Source organism: Ranitomeya variabilis, chromosome 1, assembly GCF_051348905.1.
Source record: "Ranitomeya variabilis isolate aRanVar5 chromosome 1, aRanVar5.hap1, whole genome shotgun sequence".
In the NCBI taxonomy this organism is placed as follows: domain Eukaryota; kingdom Metazoa; phylum Chordata; class Amphibia; order Anura; family Dendrobatidae; genus Ranitomeya; species Ranitomeya variabilis.
The window spans coordinates 739,586,777-739,610,232 of record NC_135232.1 but is presented as its reverse complement, the minus strand read 5'-3'; the positions used below and the strand labels follow the sequence as shown (position 1 = coordinate 739,610,232).

Genomic DNA, 23,456 nt, shown 5'->3' with positions numbered 1-23,456 from the left:
GATTTCCCTGCTGATGCAGAGCGGGTTAAATTCTGAAAACCCCCTTTTTTTTTTTTTTTTTTTTACTACTTTTAATGCATCATCCGGAGTGGAAGTCTCAATATCGGGTCTGACTGACATTATTGCCTCTTTCAATTCAGATTTAAGGCCGGACATTAAAGCTACTACAAAAAGTTGTGTATGGGCTTTTTGTTACAATGAGAATCCCAGATCTTTAAATACTACCATAAGACGCCCATAGAACTTCTCGGCAGTCCAGGATATATTGGTGCTTTGGGGTTAAGGGGCATAGGGCTTACAGTCGGGAGTAGAGGCTTAATTTCCTGGGGAGGGACCATATTTCACTTTCAACTTCAACTTACAATATTTCTTTGTACTGCAAAACCATATTGTCGCTTTAAACAAAACACAAATCTCCCAGCGCGTACTACACCAAGAAAATACAAAGAAACTTAGAACGCAGCTACTTGCCCCTCCACACCAGAGACACAGCATAGATAAGAAAATCGCAGCATTCCTCAGCACAGAAAGAAGCAATAGCACAGCTGTTTGACCCCTCCCATCAGGTATCTTAGAAATTTCACACAGAAACGGAATACAGCAGTTCTCAGACTTAATTAATTTCTACAAAACCTTCATCACACAATTCACATGCCATAACACCTTAGAAAAAACAATGATTGAGAATATTTTCCCCATCTTTGGGCTAACAATATCAGATTCATCACACAAATTCAAAGTAGTCTTCTTCCATGGAAACTGATTCTCCTTTAGAGCTAAATATCCTTACTTTGTCGTGCACAATACCAGAGCGGCCGTATTAGTTTGTTCCACTAGGTTTACCTGTCCCCTGCTGGGACAACCCAAAAACGCGGTACTCAGCGAAAGGAGGAGGGCGTCTCAGACTTTCCCTCCGGACACCTCTGGAAATACACATATATATCTATATATTCCTGAGTTAAGCATCCTACCCATCTTCGATCACCTCACCGCGCCTGATTCTAACAGTGATCAGGAATTCAGGATATTTTGACTATAAAGAGAATTACATCACTGGTCAATCCGGGGTGTCCGTCCCTTATGAGGTACGGTTCGAGCACTGGGCTCCCAACGGAACTACACCTCTATATGATTCCACCCAAGAATCACCCCACCATCGGGGACAAACCTCAGATCCTCTTTGCAGCACAAACACAGGAAAACCACACCAAACGGTCAGTCTGGACAGTATAACTGCCAACTTACTGTGGTTGTTGTGGGGGATGATCAGTCCCAATTTTCCAGTGCCTGTGTCCGGTCCGAGGGTCCTTTGTCTTGTTGTCCTCCGGGGGGCAGAGGCGTTCCTGCTTGGGGCCCCACGTTTCGGGCGCCAACTGTTGAGGGAGGATCTAAAGTGATCCTTCACGGTTAACTCAGTGATTTCCATATTAATCTACAGGGCATTGCCGGCAACTGAAAATGACCAGACGGAGACGTGTGTCTCTGTTTGGGGGGGATCAAGCAGATCTCTCTGGCCCCCGTTTATTGTCTATCACTTTTCATAGTCATAGAAATTATACTTCAACCAATCAGCATAAGAACACGCTCACAGTTCTTAACCTATAAGAATGCAGGAACAGTCTGTGCGTCAAAGTCTCATAGAACAATACACCCTCAGTCTCATGTTCTGTTTAGATTGCAACAATCAAGGTCTCATAACAGCTGTAAACTTTAGCCTACTAACAAAATGTATCTTAAAACAGCAAAATGGAGTCGAAAAGCACAAAATGGAGAATCTTTCTTAATTTGTCCCTTCACACCCGCGGCCATAGCCGAGGTACCTCACATTCTCCGATGGGCCGAGATCAATCACTTGGTGATCTCGGCAGTACACATCCCAGGAGTAGAACTCGGGGCGGCAGACTTCTTCAACCATCAGGGTCTCGCCTCAAGTGAGTGGGAACTTCATCCAGAAGTCTTCCAACAGATCTGCCTTCACTGGAGCACTCCAGATGTAGATTGGACGGAGTCCAGACTGAATCCCAATGTACTCGAGTTCATAGTTCGATCTCGAGATCCAAAAGCCAGCGCAGTGCATGCTCTGGTTCTTCCGTGGTACCAGTTCAGTCACCCCTCTTCCACTACTTCCGAGAGTCTTTAGGAAGCGGAAAGGGTCCCAGTGATCCTGGGCGATCTGCACTGACCACGTCAGGTTTTGTTTGCTGAGCTAGTACAACCCATGGATTTTCTCTGGCGGTTGTTGGATCGTCCAGGAACCAGTTTTGAGCCAGGCGGGACTCTCACAACAAGTTGTCAGCGACTAGTGCTTGTAAGCCCACCTCAGTACGCATTTTGTTTGGGGCAGAGATCACGGACGCCTTCTCCCTTTTTTAGTTTCCCTTCAAAACAATCTAGATTCAGGCCTGACGCTCAGCTCGCTGTAAGTCTAGATTTTAGCCTTTTCGGTCTTATTGCAACAGAACTGCAAGTATGGACTGTCTCGCAGGGAGTTTTCACATTAGGTTCTTCCCTATCGCCTACCGTTAGATCTTTGGGACCTTAATGGTCCTGTGGGGGTCTTACAGTAGACTCCTTTTGATCCGGACAGACTTTACGGTCATGGAAGGTCGCCATTTTTTCTCTGTGGTCACGTCATTCAGGCCAGTCTTCGAATCTAGGGGCTCTGTCCTTTCAGACTTTTTTCATTATTGCCATCAAGGCAAGGTTGTCCTCAGGCCGTCCTCGTCTCTTGTTACCAATGTGGTATCGTAGCCCCTCTGTTACGAGGACATCGTTCTTCCCTCGTCTCGTTCGGCACCAGTCCACAAAATGGAACGGGTTCCCCATACTCTGGATGAGGTGAGTGCTCTGAGAAGGTACGTATCGAGGACGGCATCCTTCCGAAGCTTGGACACTTTATTTGGGCTTCTTGACGGTTACAGGAAGGGTTTAGCCGCTTCATCGGTCATGTTAGCCTGGTGGTTTCGTTACACCGTCCAGGGGTCCTTCTGCGTCAGAGGTAAGCCTATCCCAGCGGGGGATCAGGGCACTCCCCACTTCGTCGATAGTTGGTTCTTGGGCCATTAGGCACCAGGTGTCGACAGAGGAGGCAGACAAGGTTGCAGTTTCATCCAGTCCGCACACATTCTTGAAGTACTACAATATTCACTCCCAGACTTCTGCAGTCTGGGCAGGTGGACCCTGCAGGCCTCGGTAGCACATTCTTAAGCGGTTACGCAGGGCCTGATCTGTTAGGTTGTCGCCACCCAGGGACTGCTCTGGGACATCCCATGGTCTGTGTCCCCCAATGAGGTGAAGGAGAAATAGGGATTTTTGTGTACTCACCTTAAAGGGAACCTGTCACCTGAATTTGGCGGGACCAGTTTTGGGTCATATGGGCGGGGTTTTCGGGTGTTTGATTCACCCTTTCCTTACCCGCTGGCTGCATGCTGGCCGCAATATTGGATTGAAGTTCATTCTCTGTCCTCCGGAGTACATGCCTGCGCAAGGCAATATTGCAAATCTGGTCCCGCCAAATTCAGGTGACAGGTTACCTTTAAAATCCTTTTCTCCGAGGCAATCATTGGGGGACACAGCTCCCACCCTGCTAATGGCTCTGTTCTTGTTCTGCAATTTGACTTGTTATACTCTTATATGTCACTAGATGGTGGCCCGATTCTATCGCATCGGGTATTCTAGAATATGCATGTCCACGTACTATGTTGCCCAGTCACGTAGTATAATGCTCCATGCAGTTATGGCCCCATAGATGCCCCATATAATGCTCCATGCAGTTATGGCCCCATAGATGCCCCATATAATGCTCCATGCAGTTATGGCCCCATAGATGCCCCATATATTGCTCCATGCAGTTATGGCCCCATAGATACCCCATATAATGGTCCATGCAGTTATGGCCCCATAGATGCCCCCTATATTGCTCCATGCAGTTATGGCCCCATAGATGCCCCATAGATGCCCCATATATTGCTCCATGCAGTTATGGCCCTATAGATGCCCCATATAATGCTCCATGCAGTTATGGCCCCATAGATGCCCCATATAATGCTCCATGCAGTTCTTTATGGCCCCATAGATGCCCCATATAATGCTCCATGCAGTTCTTTATGGCCCCATAGACGCTCCATACAGCATTGTGCCACATGTAATGCTGCTGCTGCTGCAATAATAAAATAAAAAATCACATACTCGCCTCTCGTCGCTGCTCCTCAGCGTCCCGTGTCTCCGCACTGACTGTTCAGACAGAGGGCGGCGCGCACACTAATACGTGATCGCGCCCTCTGACCTGCACAGTCACTGCAAGAGGACGGGAAGACAGAGCGGCGGATGGAACGTGGACAGGTGAATATGAAATACTCACCTGCTCCTGGCGCTCCTGACGCTGTCCCTGCCTGTCTCATGGTACCGCAGCTTCTTCGCTCAGGGCCTGTGGTGACGTTGCGGTCACATGACCGTGACGTCATGGCAGGTCCTTGTCGCACACCAAACTTAGCACCGGAAGCTGCCGCTTGCATAGACCGGTCACCGGAGCGTCGGAAAGGCGGCGGAAGGTGAGTATATAATGATTTGTTTTGTTTTTTTTTTTTATTATTTTTCACATTAGGTGTTCTTACTAATGAGGCTGCATAGGCAGTCTCAATGGTAAAAACTTGGTCACACAGGGTTAATAGCGGCGGTAACGGAGTGAGTTACCCGCGGCATAACACGGTCCGTTACCGCTGGCATTAACCCTGTGTGAGCCGTGACTGCGGGGAGTATAGAGCGGGCGCCTGACAGTGACTGCAGGGGAGTAGGGAGGGACTAATCTGACTGTGCCCGTCGCTGATTGGTCGCGGCAGCCATGACAGGCAGCTGGCGAGACCAATCAGCGAATGAATAACCGTTACGGAAGTTGCCAACAGACAGAAAGACGGAAGTACCCCTTAGACCATTATATATATAGATTATTGATCTCCTACTGCTTTTGCACTGAACTGGTTCTCTGGGAGCCAACATGATGGTGTATACTGCAGGGGAGGAGCTAACTTTCTTTGTAATACTTAGTGTCAGCCTCCTGGTGGCAGCAGCATACACCCATGGTCTGTCTCCCCCAATGATTGGCTCAGAGAAAAGTACACAAAAATCCCTATTTTTCAATACATTATATGGTAATATTGATGGTGTTATTCAAAACTGCAACAAAACCAAACCCTCGCACTGGCTCGTCGCTGTAAAAATGAACAATAAGTAATTCTTTGAAGAAAAACGGGGAAAAAAATGAAAGTGAAAAAATCGCAGGTATCAATTAAGTGTTTTAGTTATTTTTTTTTTTCTTTCTATTTTATTCTCCAGAAAGCGGTTCCAGAAGTCGTGTGGGATCTCTCGAGAGCACACCGAGCATGGACAGTCCATGCTCTCTAACCTCGTACTTTTCCTGCACTGCAGCGGGTCTGACCAGTGACCATTTAAGCTCCCAGGAAAGTCTGATCAGCAGGAAATGTCACGGTGAAGAGGAGAACACGTCAGGCGTCTTTAGCACTACCCGAACTTCTGATTCCTCAGCTCCTGATGCTGAGAGTGGGAGCAATTCATACCATGTGGAAGAAGTTAACCATGGAAGCACTAAGAATAATGACAGCACCACATCTGAAGCCACTGGCGTCTCTATGTCCGATGTTAGTTCAGCGGCTGGTGATATCTGCGCTGAGGGGGAACATGGTGACGCCAACGAGCAAGATGCCGTAATGCAGACGCAGGAGAGTAATGACTCTGGCGGACAAGGTGCAGACTTAAGCAATGACTATAATCCCCAATCCATGAACGGCTACAGGGATGAGATTTCGGAGAAGCTGAAGGAGGTGTCTGAGGTCCGGTGCCACATATCCTCAAGTTCTATTGGGGACACTTTTGGTCTTAATGCATACCGTTTACCTAAGGACACGATAGAGGCCATTGCAAAGTACAGACCGGAGCGCAGCGAGCACGAGCAGTCTTTGGCGTCCAGCGATGACGAGGACATCTACGGTCATAGGATCCAACACTCTTCCTCTGACGTCAGTGTGGCAGAAATGGCCGTATCTCAAGATCTGTCACGGTCCATGCAAGAAGAAAGCACTTTACTGAAATCGGAACAGGTATTAATAGGCTTCCGCAAAGTTAATTCATTGTCCAGTGCCGGAGACTACCCCTTTAAGCTGTTTTTCCCCTTTTAGTAGGTTTTTTTTTCCCTATTTTCCGATGGTTAAGAGTTCTCTCCCCTCAGTACAATAGCTGTCTCTGTATTCTCATCATGGTATATAACGTATTTCTGTGCCCCCCTTTAGCTTGCGGAGAGCTGGATGGTTTACTCTGGACCTGCCAGTGGCATTCTAAGCCTCGTCGTGTCCGAGAAGTACGTCTGGTGTCTGGACTACAAGGGGTCCCTGTACTGCAGTTCTGTGCCGGGGGTCGGCCTGCCCTGGCAGAGGTTCGAAGATGTCGTCCAGCAGGTGGCAGTGTCTCCCTCAGGTTTGTCAGTCACTGATATGTCCTATAGATCAGAAATCCAGATGTACCCGGGACTGTGTCACTGCAGCTGCGGAAACTGTATGTGTCCACACAGCAGTATAGCCACCATTTGCTATAAGACGGTGGCTCTTGCTGTGCCGCGGTTATGGATAACATCCTGCTATCATTTCTATTTAGGAAACCTACTGTGGAAGATCGAACAGAAGACGGACAAAGCCTTCGCTTGTGGGAAAGTGACCATTAAAGGAAAAAGACATTGGTACGAAGCGCTTCCCCAGGCCTCATCTGTAGCTCTGAGTGATGATACTGCATGGATTATCAGAACGAATGGAGATTTATACTTACAGACAGGTATGGTGCTCCTTGCCATGTGGGCTACGAGGGCCATGCGACCTCTTGCCTGCGGCTGTATGCGGACTCTCGCCTGCGGCTCTATGCGGGTCCTGTCCTTTCGGGGGCATGTGAACCCTTTCATATGGCTCTATACGGCCACTTGCCTGCGGGGGTCATGCGGCTTCTTGCCTGCGGCTCTATGTGGGTCCTAGCCTTTTGGGGGGCGAGCGAACCCTTTCCTACAGCTCTGTGCGGCCCCTTGCCTGTGGGGGGTCATGCGGCCTCTTGACTGTGGCTCTATGCGGACTCTTGCCTGCGGCTCTATGCGGGTCCTGGCCTTTCGGGGGGTGTGCGAACCCTTGCCTGCGGCTCTATGCGGACTCCTGCCTGCGGCTCTATGCGGGTCCTGGCCTTTCGGGGGGCGTGCGAACCCTTTTATACTGCTTTATGCGGCCCCTTGCCTGCGGGGGTCATGCGGCCTCTTGCCTGCGGGGGTCATGCGGCCTCTTGCCTGCGTGGGTCATACAGCCCCTTGCCTGCGGGGGCCATGCTTGCCCTTGCTTAGGGGTGCCATGCCGCCCATACAGACTACATTAAATCGGATGCTAACAGCGACTATAGTAGCTTTCTTAGCTTCCCACAGTTTGACCCCTTAAAGGGAACCTGTCACCCCCAAAATCGAAGGTGAGCTAAGCCCACCAGCATCAGGGGCTTATCTACAGCATTCTGTAATGCTGTAGATAAGCCCCCGATGTATCCTGAAAGATGAGAAAAAGAGGTTAGATTATACTCACCCAGGGGCGGTCCATGTCCGGTTCTGGTCCGATGGGCGTCGCGGTCCGGTCCGGAGCCTCCCATCTTCTTACGATGACGTCCTCTTCTTGTATTCACGCTCCGGCGCAGGCGTACTTTGTCTGCCCTGTTGAGGGCAAAGCAAAGTACTGCAGTGAGCAGGCGCCGGGAAAGGTCAGTGAGGCCCAGCACCTGCACACTGCAGTACTTTGCTCTGCCCTCAACAGGGCAGACAAAGTACGCCTGCGCCGGAGCCGCAGCGTGAAGACAAGAAGAGGACGTCATCTTCAGAAGATGGGAGGCCCCGGACCGCGATGCCCATCGGACCGGGACCGCCCCTGGGTGAGTATAATCTAACCTCTTTTTCTCATCTTTCAGGATACATCGGGGGCTTATCTACAGCATTACAGAGTGCTGTAGATAAGCCCCTGATGCTGGTGGGCTTAGCTCACCTTCGATTTTGGGGGAGACAGGTTCCCTTTAAATGGCACTGTTAGTTACTGATAGAGGCATTTAAGGCTGGAGATTGCACTGTTTTTCTGTTTTTGGCTCTCATCATCCCCCAAGCGATGTGAGTGTAGGGTACCAATGGGTTTCCAGAGCAGACAGGGGCCTACTGGAGTTCCCCCAGGCCGCCATCTTGGTACTCGAGCAATGCAGGGCCACAGCTTCATTCAAATCTACATGTCTTCCTGGAAAAAAAATAGAAAATGTATGGTTCTTAAAGGAAAGGGAGTTAAAAAATTAAAAACCGGCTGCAGCTTGAAGGTGCTAAATGCTTTTTCTGACTTTCCACCAGGCCTCAGTGTGGACCGCCCCTGTGCCAGAGCCATTAAAGTTGACTGCCCATGCCCATTATCCCAGATCACGGCCAGAAATAACGTGGTGTGGGCCCTGACTGAGCAGCGCGGCCTCCTCTACAGGGAAGGAGTCAGCAGCTTCTCTCCGGAGGGTGAAGTCTGGCAGTGCGACCTGGTCAGGTACGTCTTATCTTTGTCACGGATTGTTATGTCCTTTGGTGCAGCAAGTAATGACCGTCATGTTACCATCGCAGTGAGAGACAGGTACTGGAACCAGTCTGCCTGACACTGGGGGATCAGGACACCGTCTGGACTCTGGATACCAATGGCAACTTGTGGTTCAGGACAGGAGTCACCTCCAAAAAGCCTCAAGGAGAAGATGACCATTGGTGGCAAGTAGGCACTTTGTCTTCATTTCTGAGCTCCTCGTGTAGGGCAGCTCCATAGCCTCCATACTTGTCACCAGGCCAGATTATGACTTGTGTCTTCAATTAACCTCTTACGTTACAGGTCAGCATCACGGACTACGTCGTCTTTGATAATTATACCTTGTTCCAAACCCTGATCCAGGCCACGCAGACAGTGGCCACGGTAGCCCAAGCGCCCGTGGAGAAGGTGGCTGACAAGCTGCGCATGACCTTCTGGTCCCAGCAGTCCCAGTGCCAGCCCAACTTACTGGGGGTCAACAGCAGCGGCGTATGGATCACCTCCGGCAAAAATGACTTTCACGTAGCAAAGGGGAATCTTATCGGTGAGTGTCAGCTCAGCATTAGTCGCACCGTCGTGCAATGTGATGGGTATTAACACTTTGTGATTCTGCCAACTTTGTCTGTGCACTTTAATTGTATTTAATTTTTTCCTCCAAGAGCCGTCATTTTTTTCTTCTTTGAATTACATAGTTTGTTTTACCATATAATGTACTGGGGGAAAAAAAAGTATAAGAAACTTGGGATTTGTTGTTATGCTATTCAGTATGTGGAAGAAATGATCTAGTAACTTAATTCTGCAGGGCGGTCTAACTACAGCGATGACAAACGTACTTTCTCTTATATTTTATTACTTTAACCCCTTAACGACCGCCGATACGCCTTTTCATGGAGGCAATTAAGGGTATTTAAACCACCGCCGCTGTGGAAAAAGTGTATAGTGCCCCCCAGAGTCTAAATTTCTCCAGGGTCTCGGCTACCGGGGGAGAACATGATTAGGGTCGGATTACTGACCCCGGGGTTGCGATCGCCGTTATTGGCCGTATAATGGCGACCAAAAAAAAAGTTCAATCTGCCATTTAATTTCTCTCTCCTCTGTTGTGATCGCACATCAGAAGAGAGAGAAATGGGGTCCCCGATTTCCCCCCCCCCTGGTGTCCCTGGGTCCTCCTGCTTCCCTCCACGGATGCCAGCGTCGTCTTCCAGTAAGAAAATGGCGGGTGCATGCGCAGTACACCCGCCTAGATCTGCCGGCTGGCACCCGGCAACAATTTATTATCATTATTATACATTTTTATAGCGCCATTTATTCCATGGCACTTTACATGTAATTAGGGGGCAAATATAAACAAATACAATTAAACATGAGCAAAAAAACAAGGCACACAGGTACATAAGGAGGGAGGACCCTGCCCACGAGGGCTCACAGTCTGCAGGGGATGGGTGAGGATACACTAGGAGAGGGTAGAGCTGGTTGTGCGGCGGTTCAGTAGGTTGAGGATCACTGCAGGCTGTAGGCTTGTCGGAAGAGGTTCTTTTTGAAGGTTTCTATGGTAGGCGAGAGTCTGATGTGTTGTGGTAGAGAGTTCCAGAGTATGGGGGAAGCACGGGAGAAGTCTTGTATGCGGTTGTGGGAAAAAGAGATGAGAGGGGAGTAGAAAAGGAGATCTTGAGAAGATCGGAGGTTGCTTGTAAGTAAGTACCGGGAGACCATGTCACAGATGTATGGAGGAGACAGATTGTGGATGGCTTTGTATGTGATTGTAGGAGTTTTGAACTAGAGTCTCTGGGTGATAGGAAGCCAGTGAAGGGCTTGGCATAGGGGAGAGGCTGGGGAATAGCGGGGAGACAGGTAGATTAGTCGGGCAGCAGAATGTAGGATGGTTTGGAGTGGTGCTAGAGTGCTAGAGGGAAGGCCAGAGAGTAGGAGGTTGCAGTAGTCAAGGCGGGAGATAAGGGCATGCACTAGTGTTTTTGTGGTGTCACGGTCAAGGAATGCACGGATCCAGGAGATATTTTTGCGTTTGAGATGGCATGAGGAGGCAAGGGCTTGGATATGTGGCTTGAAAGAGAGGGCAGAGTCGAGGATCACCCCAAGGCATCGGGCATATGGGATTGGGAAAAGTAAGCAGACATTGATAGATAGGTCTGGCGGAGGGGTAGAGTGAGATGGGGGAAAGATGATGAATTCTGTTTTGCCCATGTTCAGTTTTAGAAAGCTAGCAGAAAAGAAGGCCAAGATAGCAGACAGACAGTGTGGGATTTTGGTAAGTAAGGAGGTGAAGTCAGGTCCGGATAGGTAGATCTGCGTGTCATCGGCGTAGAGATGATACTTCATACCATGGGATTCTATGAGCTGTCCCATGCCGAAGGTGTAGATGGAGAAGAGTAGGAGTCCCAGAACAGAGCTTTGAGGAACACCGACAGACAAGGGGCAGCGTGAGGAGGTGGTGTGGGGGAGGGAGACACTGAATGTTCGGTCTGTCAGATATGACGAGATCCAGTATAGGGCCAAGTCTGTGATGCCAAGAGATGAGAGGATGTGTAGCAGAAGGGAGTGGTCCACAGTGTCAAAGGCAGAAGACAGGTCCAGGAGAAGGAGGACAGAGTAGTGTCGCTTGCTCTTGGCGGTTAGTAGGTCATTGGTGACTTTAATTAGGGCAGTTTCAGTTGAGTGATGGGGTCGGAAGCCAGATTGTAACCGGTCAAAGAGGGAGCAGGAGGAGAGGTGGGAGGACCGTTCAAGATGGACATGTTGTTCCAGTAATTTTGAGGCATAAGGGAGAAGAGATATCGGGCAATAGCTAGACACAGAGGATGGGTCGAGGGAGGGCTTTTTGAGGATGGGTGTGATCTTGGCATGTTTGAAGGATGAGGGGAAGACACCTGTTGTGAGTGAAAGGTTGAAGAGGTGTGTTAGGGTTGGGATGAAGACCGTGGTAAGGTTAGGGATGAGGTTGGACGGGAGCGGGTCAAGCGTGCAAGTGGTGAGGTGTGATCTTCTGCCATGGTGGAGAAGCTGGTTTTGGAGGAACAGGGTTGAGCAGCTAAGAGGGGCATTGGGCGCTGTGGGCCAAAGCTTTCTCTAATCAGATCGATCTTCTCTTTAAAGAACCTGGCAAAGTCTTTAGCAGAAATGAGAGGGGAGGCAGGGGGACGGAGTAGATAATTGAAAGTGTTGAAAAGCTGTTTAGGGTTGTGAGACAGGGAGGATATGAGAGGTGAGAAGTAAGTTTGTTTTGCGGCAGTGAGCATGGACTTGAAGCTGGCGAGGGACTGCTTGTATGCAGTGAAGTGGTCGGCAGAGCGGGATCGCTTCCATCTCCGCTCAGCAGCCCTGGAAGCCCGTCTCAGTTCTTTGGTCAGGGTGGTCAGCTAGGGCTGCCTGTTGATTGTACGAGTTTTGCTGTGCATGTGCGGGGCGGCCGAATCAAGTGTTGCTGTTATTGTGGTGTTATAAAAAGTGGCAGCAGCATCTGTGTCATTAAGGGAAGCTATGTCTGTAAGAGGGAGAAGGGACTCAGAGTGATTGTAAATTGATGTGTTTGAGATTTCTGCGAGGGAGAGTGAGTTTGTGGAGTGGGGGTTGCACACTAGGAGAGTGAAGAGAATGTCAGTAGGTTGTGGTAAGACGGGGGAGGGATGAGTTAGTGAGATTATTAAGGGAGCAGAGGTGGATGAAGACGAGGTCCAGCGTGTGGCCATCTTTGTGAGTGGCTTCAGAGGACCATTGAGTGAGGCCAAAGGAGGCAGTCAGTGATAAAAGTTTAGAGGCAGCTGAGGTGGAAGTGTCAATGGGGATATTGAGGTCACCCATGATGATAGTGGGGATGTCAGCAGAGAGGAAATGAAGTAGCCAGTTGGGGAGGTGGTGGAGATGGCTAGTTCTGGGGGGCGGTAGATGAACGCCAGCTGGAGGTTGGAGGGGGAATAGATGCAGACGGAATGCACCTCAAACGAGGGAAGAGCAGCGGAGGGTGGTAGCGGGATTGGAGTAAAGGAGCAGGTGTCGGACAGGAGCAAGCCAACTCCTCCACCACGTTTGTTGCTGAAGCAAGGGGTGTGAGAGAGGTGGAATCCGCCATAGGAAAGCGCAGCTGGAGAGGCTGAGTCAGAGGGGGTGAGCCATGAGAGTTTGTTGGTGATGAAGAGGTCATGGATAAATGGCAGTTTGTTGCAGATGGAGCATGCGTTCCATAGTGCTCCAGGTAGGGGGAGTGCGGGCTGGATGAATGAGTACGAGGTTATTGTGGTTGCGAAGATGTGTGGAAGATTGTGGCAGGGGGTTATAAATGAGTGTGGGGATGTGTTGAGGAGGGCCCGGATTTGGGGATACGTCACCAGAGATGAGGAGTAGCAGACCGAGCGTTAGAAGGTGAGAACAGGATAGAACATGATGCAGCCGTGTGTGTCTGGAGAAAGAGGATTGTATGTGGAGGAACAGTTCTGAGGAGAAGGTGAGATGGCTGGGGAGTATTGAGGGAGAAATGACTAGTTCTTTACTAGGTGGAGGGATTGCAGGAGATTGTAAGAAGAAAAGTAGTATGGGAGTAAAAGAGAAAAGAAACCAAAACATTGTAGTGGTTTGGTATTCTGTTACCTTCCAGTCAATTCCAGTCCAGTTCAGTCTAATTCAAAGTAATTAAAAATATGTACTTTGAAAAATGCATGAATCAGACTCCTTGATCTGAATATATGTGCTAGTAAGAGGATTCAGCTGTGAGTGGATGTGGGGGTGTGTGACAAGAACACATGTTCATAGTTAAACAAAACGTCATAAAAGGGGGGGAGGGGTTAGACTTGACCGCTCAGGGTATGCATGGAAGACACCAGAGAAGTGAAATACATTATGGATCCAAAGTGAAGGGTGAGCAGTGCATACCAGAGAAAAAAATGCAGTTCAGATAGACATTTAGGGTCTAGGCAAAGCTGGAGAAATTCGGTGCATACCAGAGAAAAAAAATGCCGTTCAGATAGGCATTCAGGATCTAGGCATAGCTGGAGACATTCAGTGCATACCTGTGGGAAGAGGAGAACAATAGGAGATTTTTCCTATTGGTTCATTTTGATCACTATGATAGACCCTATCACAGTGATTAAAATGAAATGGTAAATAAAAAACCTGTTACCTTTGTGAAAATAAATAATTGGGGGCTAAAAAATCATTTTTGAGGGGAAAAAAAAGATTTTTTTTATTTTCACAGCTCTGCATTATAAACTTTAGTGCAACGCTTGGGGGTTCAAAGTTCTCACAACACATCTAGATAAGTTCCTTGGGGGGGGTTTAGTTTCCAAAGTGTGGACACTTTCTACTGTTTAGGCACATCAGGGGCTCTGCAAACACACCATTTCGCCCGCAGACCATTCTATCAAAGTCTGCATTCCAAAACTGTGCTCCTTCCTTCAGAGCTCTGCCGTGCGCCCAAACAGTGGTTTACCCCCACATATGGGGTATCGGCGTACTCAGGACAAATTACACAACAACTTTTGGGGTCCAATTTCTCCGGATACCCTTGGGAAAATAAAAGAATGCGGGCTAAAAGATCATTTTTGTGGAAATTTTTTTATTTTTTTATTTTCACGGCTCTACATTATAAACTTTAGTGAAAACATTGGGGGTTCAAAGTGCTCACCACACATCTAGATAAGTTCCTTGGGTGGTCTATTTTCCAAAATAGTGTCAATTGTGGGGGATTTCCACTGTTTAGGCACATCAGGGTCTCTCAAAACGTGACATGGCGTCCGATCTCAATTCTAGGCAATTGTGCATTGAAAAACCCAAACGGCGCTCCATCCCTTCCGAGCTCTGCTGTGCGCCCCTATATATGGGGTATCAGCGTATTCAGGAGAAATTGCACAACAAATTTTGTCGTTCATTTTCTCTTTCTACATTTGTGAAAATATAAAAAAAACTGGTTCTGAAATAAAATGTTTGTGAAAAAAACCTTTTCCTTCCACGTTGCTTCAGTTCCTGTGCAGCACATAAAGGGTTAATTAACTTCTTGAATGTGGTTTTGAGCACCTTGAGGGGTGCCGTTTTTAGAATTGGGTCCCTTTTGGGTATTTTCTGTCATGTACACCCCTCAAAGTGATGTCAAATGTGATCTGGTCCCTAAATAAAAAAGTGGTTTTGTAAATTTTGTTGTAAATATGAGAAATCGCTGGTCAAATTTTAATCCTTATAACTTCCTAACAAAAAAAATTTTGTTTCCAAAATTGTGCTGATGTAAAGTAGACATGTGGGAAATGTTATTTATTATCTATTTTGTGTGACATATCTCTCTGATTTAAGGGCATAAAAATTAAATTTTGAAAATTGTGAAATTTAAAATTTTTTCGCAATATTTGTTTTTTTTATAAATAAACGCAAGTAAAGAAATGTTACCACTACCATGAAGTGCAATATGCCACGAAAAAACAATGTCAGAACCCGCGGGATCCGTTAAAGCGTTCCAGAGTTATGACCTCATAAAGTGACAGTGGTCAGAATTGTAAAAATTGGTCTGGTCATTAAGCTGCAAATTGGCTCTGTCACTAAGGGGTTAAACAAAATATAAATAATAAATTTTTTCACCATTTTCTGAATGCCATAACTTTATTTTTCTGTAACTTTGAGAGCTTATTTCTCCTGCGGCGAGCTGTAATATTTATGGTTCTATTAAGGGGGAGAATAGTGTTTTTTGTTTTGTGTTTTTTTTTTATTATTATTATTCTATATACTGTACATTTATTTTAAGGATATGAGAACCGAAAACGGCATTCTTGGTAATTTTTTTATCACAAGGTTTAAATATTTTTATTTTTTGAAAGTTTTATTTGTTTTCCTTTTTTGATTAGAAGAAAAGGTAGTTTTAATTGATTTTTTTTTCATTATTTACAGGCACATTCTGGCATCAGATAGTACCACGGGGTACGGCATCCACCACCAAATGGATACATGTTTTCTCGTCTGCTTCCCCAAGTAGAGACGGTATGTAATACTTTTTAAGGCCTTGATAAACCGTTAATAGGATCCATTAAAGGAGCGCTACCAGCTATGATGTGATGACATATCGCTAAGATTTACCATCACTCTGTGATCATGTGGATCCTTTTTCAGAGAATGGAGCGGCCAGTCGGTTGGTGTTGCACTCTGTCCCCTTCATTACTTTCCTTGCACAGCGACGCCTTGGACCCTATGACCTGCAATGCATCCCCACCTAAGGGAGTGGGCACTAAGCCCTGTGCATGGACCCATTCTATGTTGTTGGATTCCCGTCGTATCCTAGCAAAATACCCCCTTTTTTGAGATGTAATTAACTATATAAGTCTGACTTAACATTTCCTACTTTATCCGGTGTCTCTGACATCATCCAGTTTGGTGCTGTCACCTTTGCAGGAAGCGTGTTATGGATATCCCAAAGCAGAAAAGACCTGTTCTGCTTGAGTGACCTGTCTGCTCCCTACAGACCGTCCACTGCGCAGCTTCCCCCAGATACGGAGATGATCCACATGTCGGCCTGCGCGGATGCTGTCTGGGCTCTGGATCAGCACGGTGCGGTGCTGATCCGCACTCTCTCCAAGACCTGTCCAACAGGAATGCATTGGACGAGACTGGATCTGTCTCAGCTGGGTAAGTGTATGAATAAAATAAAAAAATCCCATATAATTTAGGTTTGTAAATCTGCTGGAAACTGAACAGTTCTGCATCATCTTTTTTTTCTGTTTACCCAACATTTGCTGTATCTGCAGGGAGACACTCAGGTAAGGTGTCCCTATCAGCGCTCTATACTTGGAGCGCTCGCACTGAGTGGCGGGTTTCAATGTTGTCGTTACTCCTGAAAACCGAGAGAAGTCACTTAGTACGGGTACGTGCGTGTCACAGAATGTCCCAGCGCGCGGGGCACAGGACAGCCACTCGGCTCTGTAGATGATATTCAATGCCACCCGGGCGGCCGCTGACGTCCGTCCCAACATATTTTAACAGCTGGAGACCCGTGTGACAGCGATACTTTAGACAAGTCACGCAAAGCTGCGAGGCCCCTACACCAGGACCACTCAAGATTAGTCTCTGAGCCTGGAATGCTGTTTTTAGGAGGGCAATGATTTACGTTCCCTGAATGTTGTTGCTGGGTTTTCTTTTGGAATACAAGCAAAAGTTTAGGGAAGTCTTTTTAAAACATTTTTTTCCATAAAGTACATAGTAATATATTTTTTATGACACAGATAATGCCAAAAAAAAAAAAAAAAGCGTGCTCCCTTGCTGAGTTCATCAGTGGCAATAAGCCTCGCTGCAACTGCACCTTCCAAATCTGCTCCGATCCACACAGATTTTTCCCATCTGATTTGGTGCAGCATTTTATTCCAATAGTTTATTATTATTTATTATTTTTTTTTTAGAAGCTGCATTGGTTCAGCCGTGACAATGAACGATGTCCCCATTTAACCGTTTAATACTGTTTTTTCAACAGTTTTTTTTTCCAGCAGCTGCAAAGTGTCTAGAAATCAGAACCGCCCCAGACTCTGGATTTACATGGGATTCTTCTTATTCTCCCTTACACTTCAGAATGCTATGAATCATTCCCGATTTATCATTTCGTGTTTTCCTTGTAATGTGCGAGTCTTGTGCACTCACATTACAGACTGCTCAGCATTGCTGCCTCCAGTACCTTATTTTTGCACGCAGCAGACGGGCCAAGTTCCTGTTACTCTCCAAAAGACTTGCTCTGGAGTAACCAGATCTGGCCGTGCCCACTGCCTGCGTACCAGGAGTCCCGTGCCCGCCGCCTGCGTACCAGGAGTGCGTACCAGGAGTCCCGGCACTAAGCTTTAACATCATTAATACTCGGTATGAGCAATTCCTGAGTCCATCTTCCAACCAGCAGTCAGTCTGTCCCCAGCAAGACCTCGCAGACCTTTCTGCTGGTTTCAGTTTTGCTTCCAGCTTTTCTTACCCCGATTGTGTGGGTGGAATGTGCCCTGCTTTGTTTGGGGTGCGGTGTCCGGAGGTAACCGGCAGGGATCTCGCATGTATTTACACTGAGATCTGTGCTTTGTCTATTTCTCGTAAATGACGTGTTTTTGGAGTTGCTTGGACACCGTGACTATTTGAAGCCAGGCTCGGTCTTGTGCAGAATTCCTGCCGCCGCTTCCTGCTTGTCAGTATTTTCTTTCCTTTTGTACCTCCAGTAGTTAAGGTGAGGTCCAAGGCTTTTGGCATGTACACTCATCTGTGCCGCCAGAACCACCGACTGCACCTTACGCCACCAGTATTGGCACTGTCGCGTGTCAGTTTAGTTCTCTGTATGCGCGGCTTGTACTTCTCTTCTTTGCTTTTTACTATATATTTTTTTAGGCCATAGATAGTGTTCAGGCCTTAAAGGCGCCATAGATGTCGGATCTGGCTCGGGCCCCCACTGACCTCATCAATGGTTAATCTGCACCCCAGAAAGTTTTAGGGCACAGTTGGAAAAAAAATGGTGTATCCCCTAAATAATATATTTGGGGGTCACGAAGTGCGTTAGACGTTCTCATACTGGGATGAACTCTGTGCAAGGGCTGGGATTGACGGTCTCTGGTGGGATACATTCCTAGGTCTTGGTTTTATCGATCATACCCCCTATAAATAGTGAATATTGGGCCAGGACTGTGCTCAGGACACGGCCTGTTTATATATTGTACCGCCACATGTCTGATGAACACACATACTTTTCCTCCAGGTCCAGTGAGGCTCTGCAGCCTGTCCTGCGGCAACCAACACATCTGGGCATGCGACACCAGTGGGGGGATATACTTCCGAGTGGGAACTCAACCCCTTAATCCAAGTATGATGCTGCCTGCCTGGATCATGATCGAGCCCCCCATACAGGTAATATGGACAAATAACGGACTGTTATAGGGGTTGTCCAGAATTACAGGAACAGCGCCACTTCTTGCTTTGGGTTGTGTCTGGTATTACAGTTCAGGTCTACTGAGGTGAATGAGAATAAGCCACAGTACCGCACCTAACCTGAGGACAGGTGTGGCACTGTTTTGGAAGATGGCAGCCATGGTTTTCTAATCGTGGACTTTGTCAGTGAATAGGTGTCTGTAGAGACCATCTGTGAGATGAGCGGCGTCTGGGAGAGCATGGATGCGTTTTCAGCTTGTGGGAGCCAATTTAAAGTTTATTTATGCAACCCCTTTAATTATTTCCTGCTTTTCGGTTTGTGTTGTGGATGAGTGAGAAATCTCATTTGCTGAGCGCTGATCCGATGCAGCTGTCTCACAAAATGGACATCAGTCTGTCGAAGTATTCGGAGAATCCGCACCCGTCTGCCGCCGCTGCATACTTTCCACATGAGCTTCCGCATCGTACCTGATGTAACGCAGGGATCTGTGTGTAAACAGCGCTCCGTCCAGGGACGACGTTCTCTAAATATAACCGTAACCTCAAATGGTGCGAACAGGAAAGACCAGAGCTGCGCTCCCACTGCTGCCCTCCCTGCCAGCGCCCTCCCTGCCGGCGCCCTCCCTGCTTCTGCCCTCGCAGCTCTTGAAGGGGCCCAGACATCAAAAATGGACTTCATTATCTCCGCCTGCTCTCAGTGAATAGACATTTGTTTTTTTGCTTACAAATCCATGTTGATTTAATTCATCTCCCACAGCTGAGAAATTGTTACAATGTAACTATGCAGGTCTGTAGATAATGGAGCTGCTGCCCTGTTGAGAATTTCCACTGTACATTGTTGCAAAACATCTCCTGTAATAAGGAGTGAGGGGTCCATTCAGTGACAGGAAGCAGAAATTGTGTGTATTTATATTCACACTATACTGACCCCCTTTTTTTTTTTCATTTTTGCAGCCAGTAGGAATCATTCTGATAAATGTTTACTCCGGTCCAAATGACAATATGCTGTGGACGCTGGACAACAAGTGTAACGTTTACGTCCGACTTGGCATCACCGAGGAGATGCCCGTCGGGGTGGACTGGGAGTATGTGCCTGGTAAGAACAAAGCGATGGGCCCATTCATCTTCATTATATCTTAAAATATATATATATTTATTTATTTATATATATTTTTTCCCTTAATAAGAATCTCTGGTGTATACAGATCCCATGCAGAGCTGTGTGTCTCCATGGTTATAGACTATATACAGACCCTATGTAGTCAGCTCCTGTAGGTCCATCTGCCTCCTCTCACCTTCCTGCTGTCAGATTACTGCATGATCTAAGCACAGTGTTTGCTAGGTCTGCAGCAGAGCTGTGTACATAAAACGGTGGATCTTTAAATCCAGACCATATGCAAAGTTAAGAAAATCTGTTGCAAAAGTATACATGCTCTTCAAGCTTTTGCCATCTGTCTCCGTAGGTTTACAGGCCTGTCATCTGGCAGTGAGTGCGAGAACCGTCTGGGCCCTGTGTCAGAACGGGGATATCGCTAGACGGTATGGGATCACAGAGAAGAACGCGGCCGGGGACTACTGGAAGAAGATCCCAGGCAACATGTCGTGGGTAACGGGTAAGGGCATAATATACAGCAAGAGCTATTCCCCAGGGAGGAATTTGTGCATGAAGTTTTTTAGATGTCTGCTCCTGAACATTTCTTTCTTTCAACTGAATGGTGCCAGTGTTATGTACCGATTTAACTTTCTCAATTTATCTTCATAAATATTCTGATCCAGATGGCAAATTCCCCTGCGGAAACACATGTAAACATTATGTGGGCTACCAACAGCCACCACTAGGGGGAGCTCACTGCATACAGATTTACATAAGAACGCAGTGTGATGCAGGGAGCTCCCCCTAGTGGTGGCTGCAGACAGGATCTTATCATGTATTTCTCTATATAGGAAGCTTCCCCAGTGGTGGCTGCAGACAGAATCTTATCATGTATTTCTGTATACAGCGAGCTCCCCCGTGTGGTGGTTGCAGACAGGATCTCATATATCTCTGTATACAGGGATCTCTCCCTAGTCGTGGCTGCAGGAAAGATCTTATCATGTATCTCTGTATACAGGGAGCTCCCCGTAGTGGTGACTGCAGACATCATCTTATATATTTCTGTATACAGGAAGATCCCCCTAGAGGTGGCTGCAGACAGGATCTTATCATGTATCTCTGTATACAGGGAGCTTCCCGTAGTGGTGACTGCAGACAGGATCTTATATATTTCTGTATACAGGGAGATCCCCCTAGTGGTGGCTGCAGACAGGATCTTATGTATCTGTATACAGGGAGCTCCCCCCTAGTGGTGGCTGCAGACAGGATCTTATCATGTATCTCTGTATACAGGGAGCTCCCCCTAGTGGTGACTGCAGACAGGATCTTATATATTTCTGTATACAGGGAGCTCCCCCTAGTGGTGGCTGCAGGCAGGATCTTATCATGTTTCTCTCTATACAGGGAGCTCCCTCTAGTGGTGGCTGCAGACAGGATCTTAGCATGTATCTATGTATACAGGGAGCTCCCCCTAGTGGTGACTGCAGACAGGATCTTATATATTTCTGTATACAGGGAGCTCCCCCTAGTGGTGGCTGCAGGCAGGATCTTATCATGTTTCTCTCTATACAGGGAGCTCCCCCTAGTGGTGGCTGCAGACAGGATCTTAGCATGTATCTATGTATACAGGGAGCTCCCCCTAGTGGTGGCTGCAGGCAAGCAGGATTGGAACATCTATGGAGATTCCTCCTGCCGCCAACACGAATATCAGGGCTCCGACCCAGGCGGGTTGCCACCAATCTGATATTTATGACTTCTCCTTTGGATAGGTCTTCGATATGATGTAATGATTGTTACTGACAATGTGTGGTTTCTTTTTTAGTGACGTCCCAGGACGATGTTTGGGGTGTGAGCAGCTCGGGGTCCCTGCTCCAGCGTCTCACGAAGACGTACAGCCACCACCCCGACATTCCAAAGTGCGACGGGATCTTGGCGCAGTCCGACTTCGAGGACGAGTGGGAGGTAATCTGAGTGAGCGCTGCTGCCAGAACCGGCTGCTAATCTACGTGATAATAGTTCTTATGCTGCTAAATCGCCTGTGTTGTCCTTATTAACACACCCAGCACTTTTCCTGGTCCGGAGCATTTCCACATTGTGTCCGTACCCTTGTTACAGACGTCATTATTTCTGGATGGACTGAGCATCGGCCGTCATGTTAGCCGCTTCCTATAGCTGAATTATTAGATATTGTGCGGGGAGCAACGCTTGGTATCCTCACTGGTCCGGATCCCCCATAACCATCTGCCAATCTCCACTAAACAATGCTGCCATTGATCTCACGTAATGTGTAAAGGGGTCTCCCCACCACATAATGGCGGTCTCCGTATGTTGTGCCATAACAGCGATCTCTGAGGTTTCCACCCCGGACAGGATGTGATGTCGTGCGGCGGATCAGTGAAGGAGCCATTCATTGTGGGGGTCCTAGCGTTCTGCCCCCTCACCGGTCACTGACAGAGATCCTAACCTGCAAGTTTATGAAATTTTAACCATTTACTTCTAACTAAATTAATTTGACCATTTTTATAAAAATAAATAGATATATATGTATAATATTATTATTACAGACCACCCACCAAAAAAAAATGATTTAACTCTTGGAGTCGTCTGCTTCTGTCACTCGGATTTAACAGAGTTCATTTAGTCGTTCTTTTTTTTTTTTCTGGAAAATTTGGGTAAGATAAGATGTGATCACCCTGACTGTCATTTTTCAACTTTTCGGTTATCTAATTTTTCCTAACTTACCCAGTTGGGAATAACTCTGTATTTTCAGATCGCTTGGGGTCTGACCACTGGGACCCCTTTACCAGTCCCTGGTTAGAGTGGGACATTGTAATATTGCATGTGCTCAACCAATGGGATCCCGAAAACACGACGCTGTAGAATGGAGCGATGGGACTTTTAATTGGAAGTGTTCCTTCACACAACCCTGCTGGAATGGGGAGGTGGCCTCGCATGTGCACTCCTATCTCTGGCAACCCCATAGACCAAGAATGGAGCCTTCTCCGGATGGGTGGGATCCTGGTGATTAGCAGGTTATCACCAATTCTTTGGATAGGGGATAACCTGCTAATTTGGGAACAGCATCTAGTGCTGTCTCGGTAATTATTTAGTAAGACTAGCCATGTAAGTACACCCATGCGGGAGTTGCACCCACAGTCATGTTGACTGTTTCCCACCACCAAGTGACTGTTGACAACCCGTCCAGCTTCTGTATTGGTGGCTGTCTGTGCCGTGCGTCTCCCGGCTTTTTCAGGAGCAGATATATAAAATTAATATATGGGAAGAGCAACTTTTTTTTCCTGGGACCCGTGTTCCTCTGTTACATCTGGATTAATCACTGCCCCCATCATCACAGACTTTTAGCACATTAGTCTGCCATTTTCTATTCAATTTCAATTCTTATATAAACTTCTATAAAATTCTATATAAACTTTTTTTTTTTTTTTTTCCGCTGGTTTCCAAATCCCAGTCTTTTCTGCCAAGGTGTCTGATCATCACTCACTCTTCAGTTCTAGGGTCTAATGCTGTTATTAGTTATGTCGCCAGGTGTAGGAAGGGTTAATGAATGTATCTGCACGTAATTCTCCAGCCTTTATGAGCAGGATGCATTTTGTTACAGTGACCTCAAAATAGTTTTTTTTTTTTCTTTTATATCTTGCAATGTGTATTGTTCTGTATGACCGTGGGGTGTAGTGGATACGGGCTGCTAATTTATTGTCCTCTAGGTGTCTGGCGTCACCGTTTATACGACCTCCTCTCCCTTTATTATTGTTGGTTAAATAAAACAATAAAGCCATTTTGTGCGGGTTCTTATGAGTTTTGCTTCAGCAGCTGCCGTCTCATGGCCGACTTCGTGCGTCCCTCACCGCGGGGATTTG

The 23,456-nt window shown here is 47.2% G+C and overlaps 1 protein-coding gene across 2 annotated transcripts in view; it reads left to right on the top strand.

The window, feature by feature from the left end:
• TECPR2 (tectonin beta-propeller repeat containing 2) overlaps window positions 1-23,387 on the top strand; it is a 60,332-nt gene extending 36,945 nt beyond the window's left edge. For both annotated transcript variants that reach the window (XM_077269245.1, XM_077269237.1), the window contains exons 9-20: window positions 5,332-6,113; window positions 6,303-6,486; window positions 6,664-6,837; window positions 8,411-8,591; window positions 8,666-8,807; window positions 8,922-9,162; window positions 15,498-15,587; window positions 15,996-16,229; window positions 18,316-18,464; window positions 19,440-19,581; window positions 19,949-20,098; window positions 21,401-23,387. In XM_077269245.1, coding sequence (XP_077125360.1) covers window positions 5,332-6,113; window positions 6,303-6,486; window positions 6,664-6,837; window positions 8,411-8,591; window positions 8,666-8,807; window positions 8,922-9,162; window positions 15,498-15,587; window positions 15,996-16,229; window positions 18,316-18,464; window positions 19,440-19,581; window positions 19,949-20,098; window positions 21,401-21,549 — 2,618 coding nt within the window. In that variant the 3' untranslated portion in view covers window positions 21,550-23,387. The remainder of the gene's footprint in view (window positions 1-5,331; window positions 6,114-6,302; window positions 6,487-6,663; window positions 6,838-8,410; window positions 8,592-8,665; window positions 8,808-8,921; window positions 9,163-15,497; window positions 15,588-15,995; window positions 16,230-18,315; window positions 18,465-19,439; window positions 19,582-19,948; window positions 20,099-21,400) is intronic.
• The last annotated feature ends 69 nt before the right edge of the window (window positions 23,388-23,456 follow it).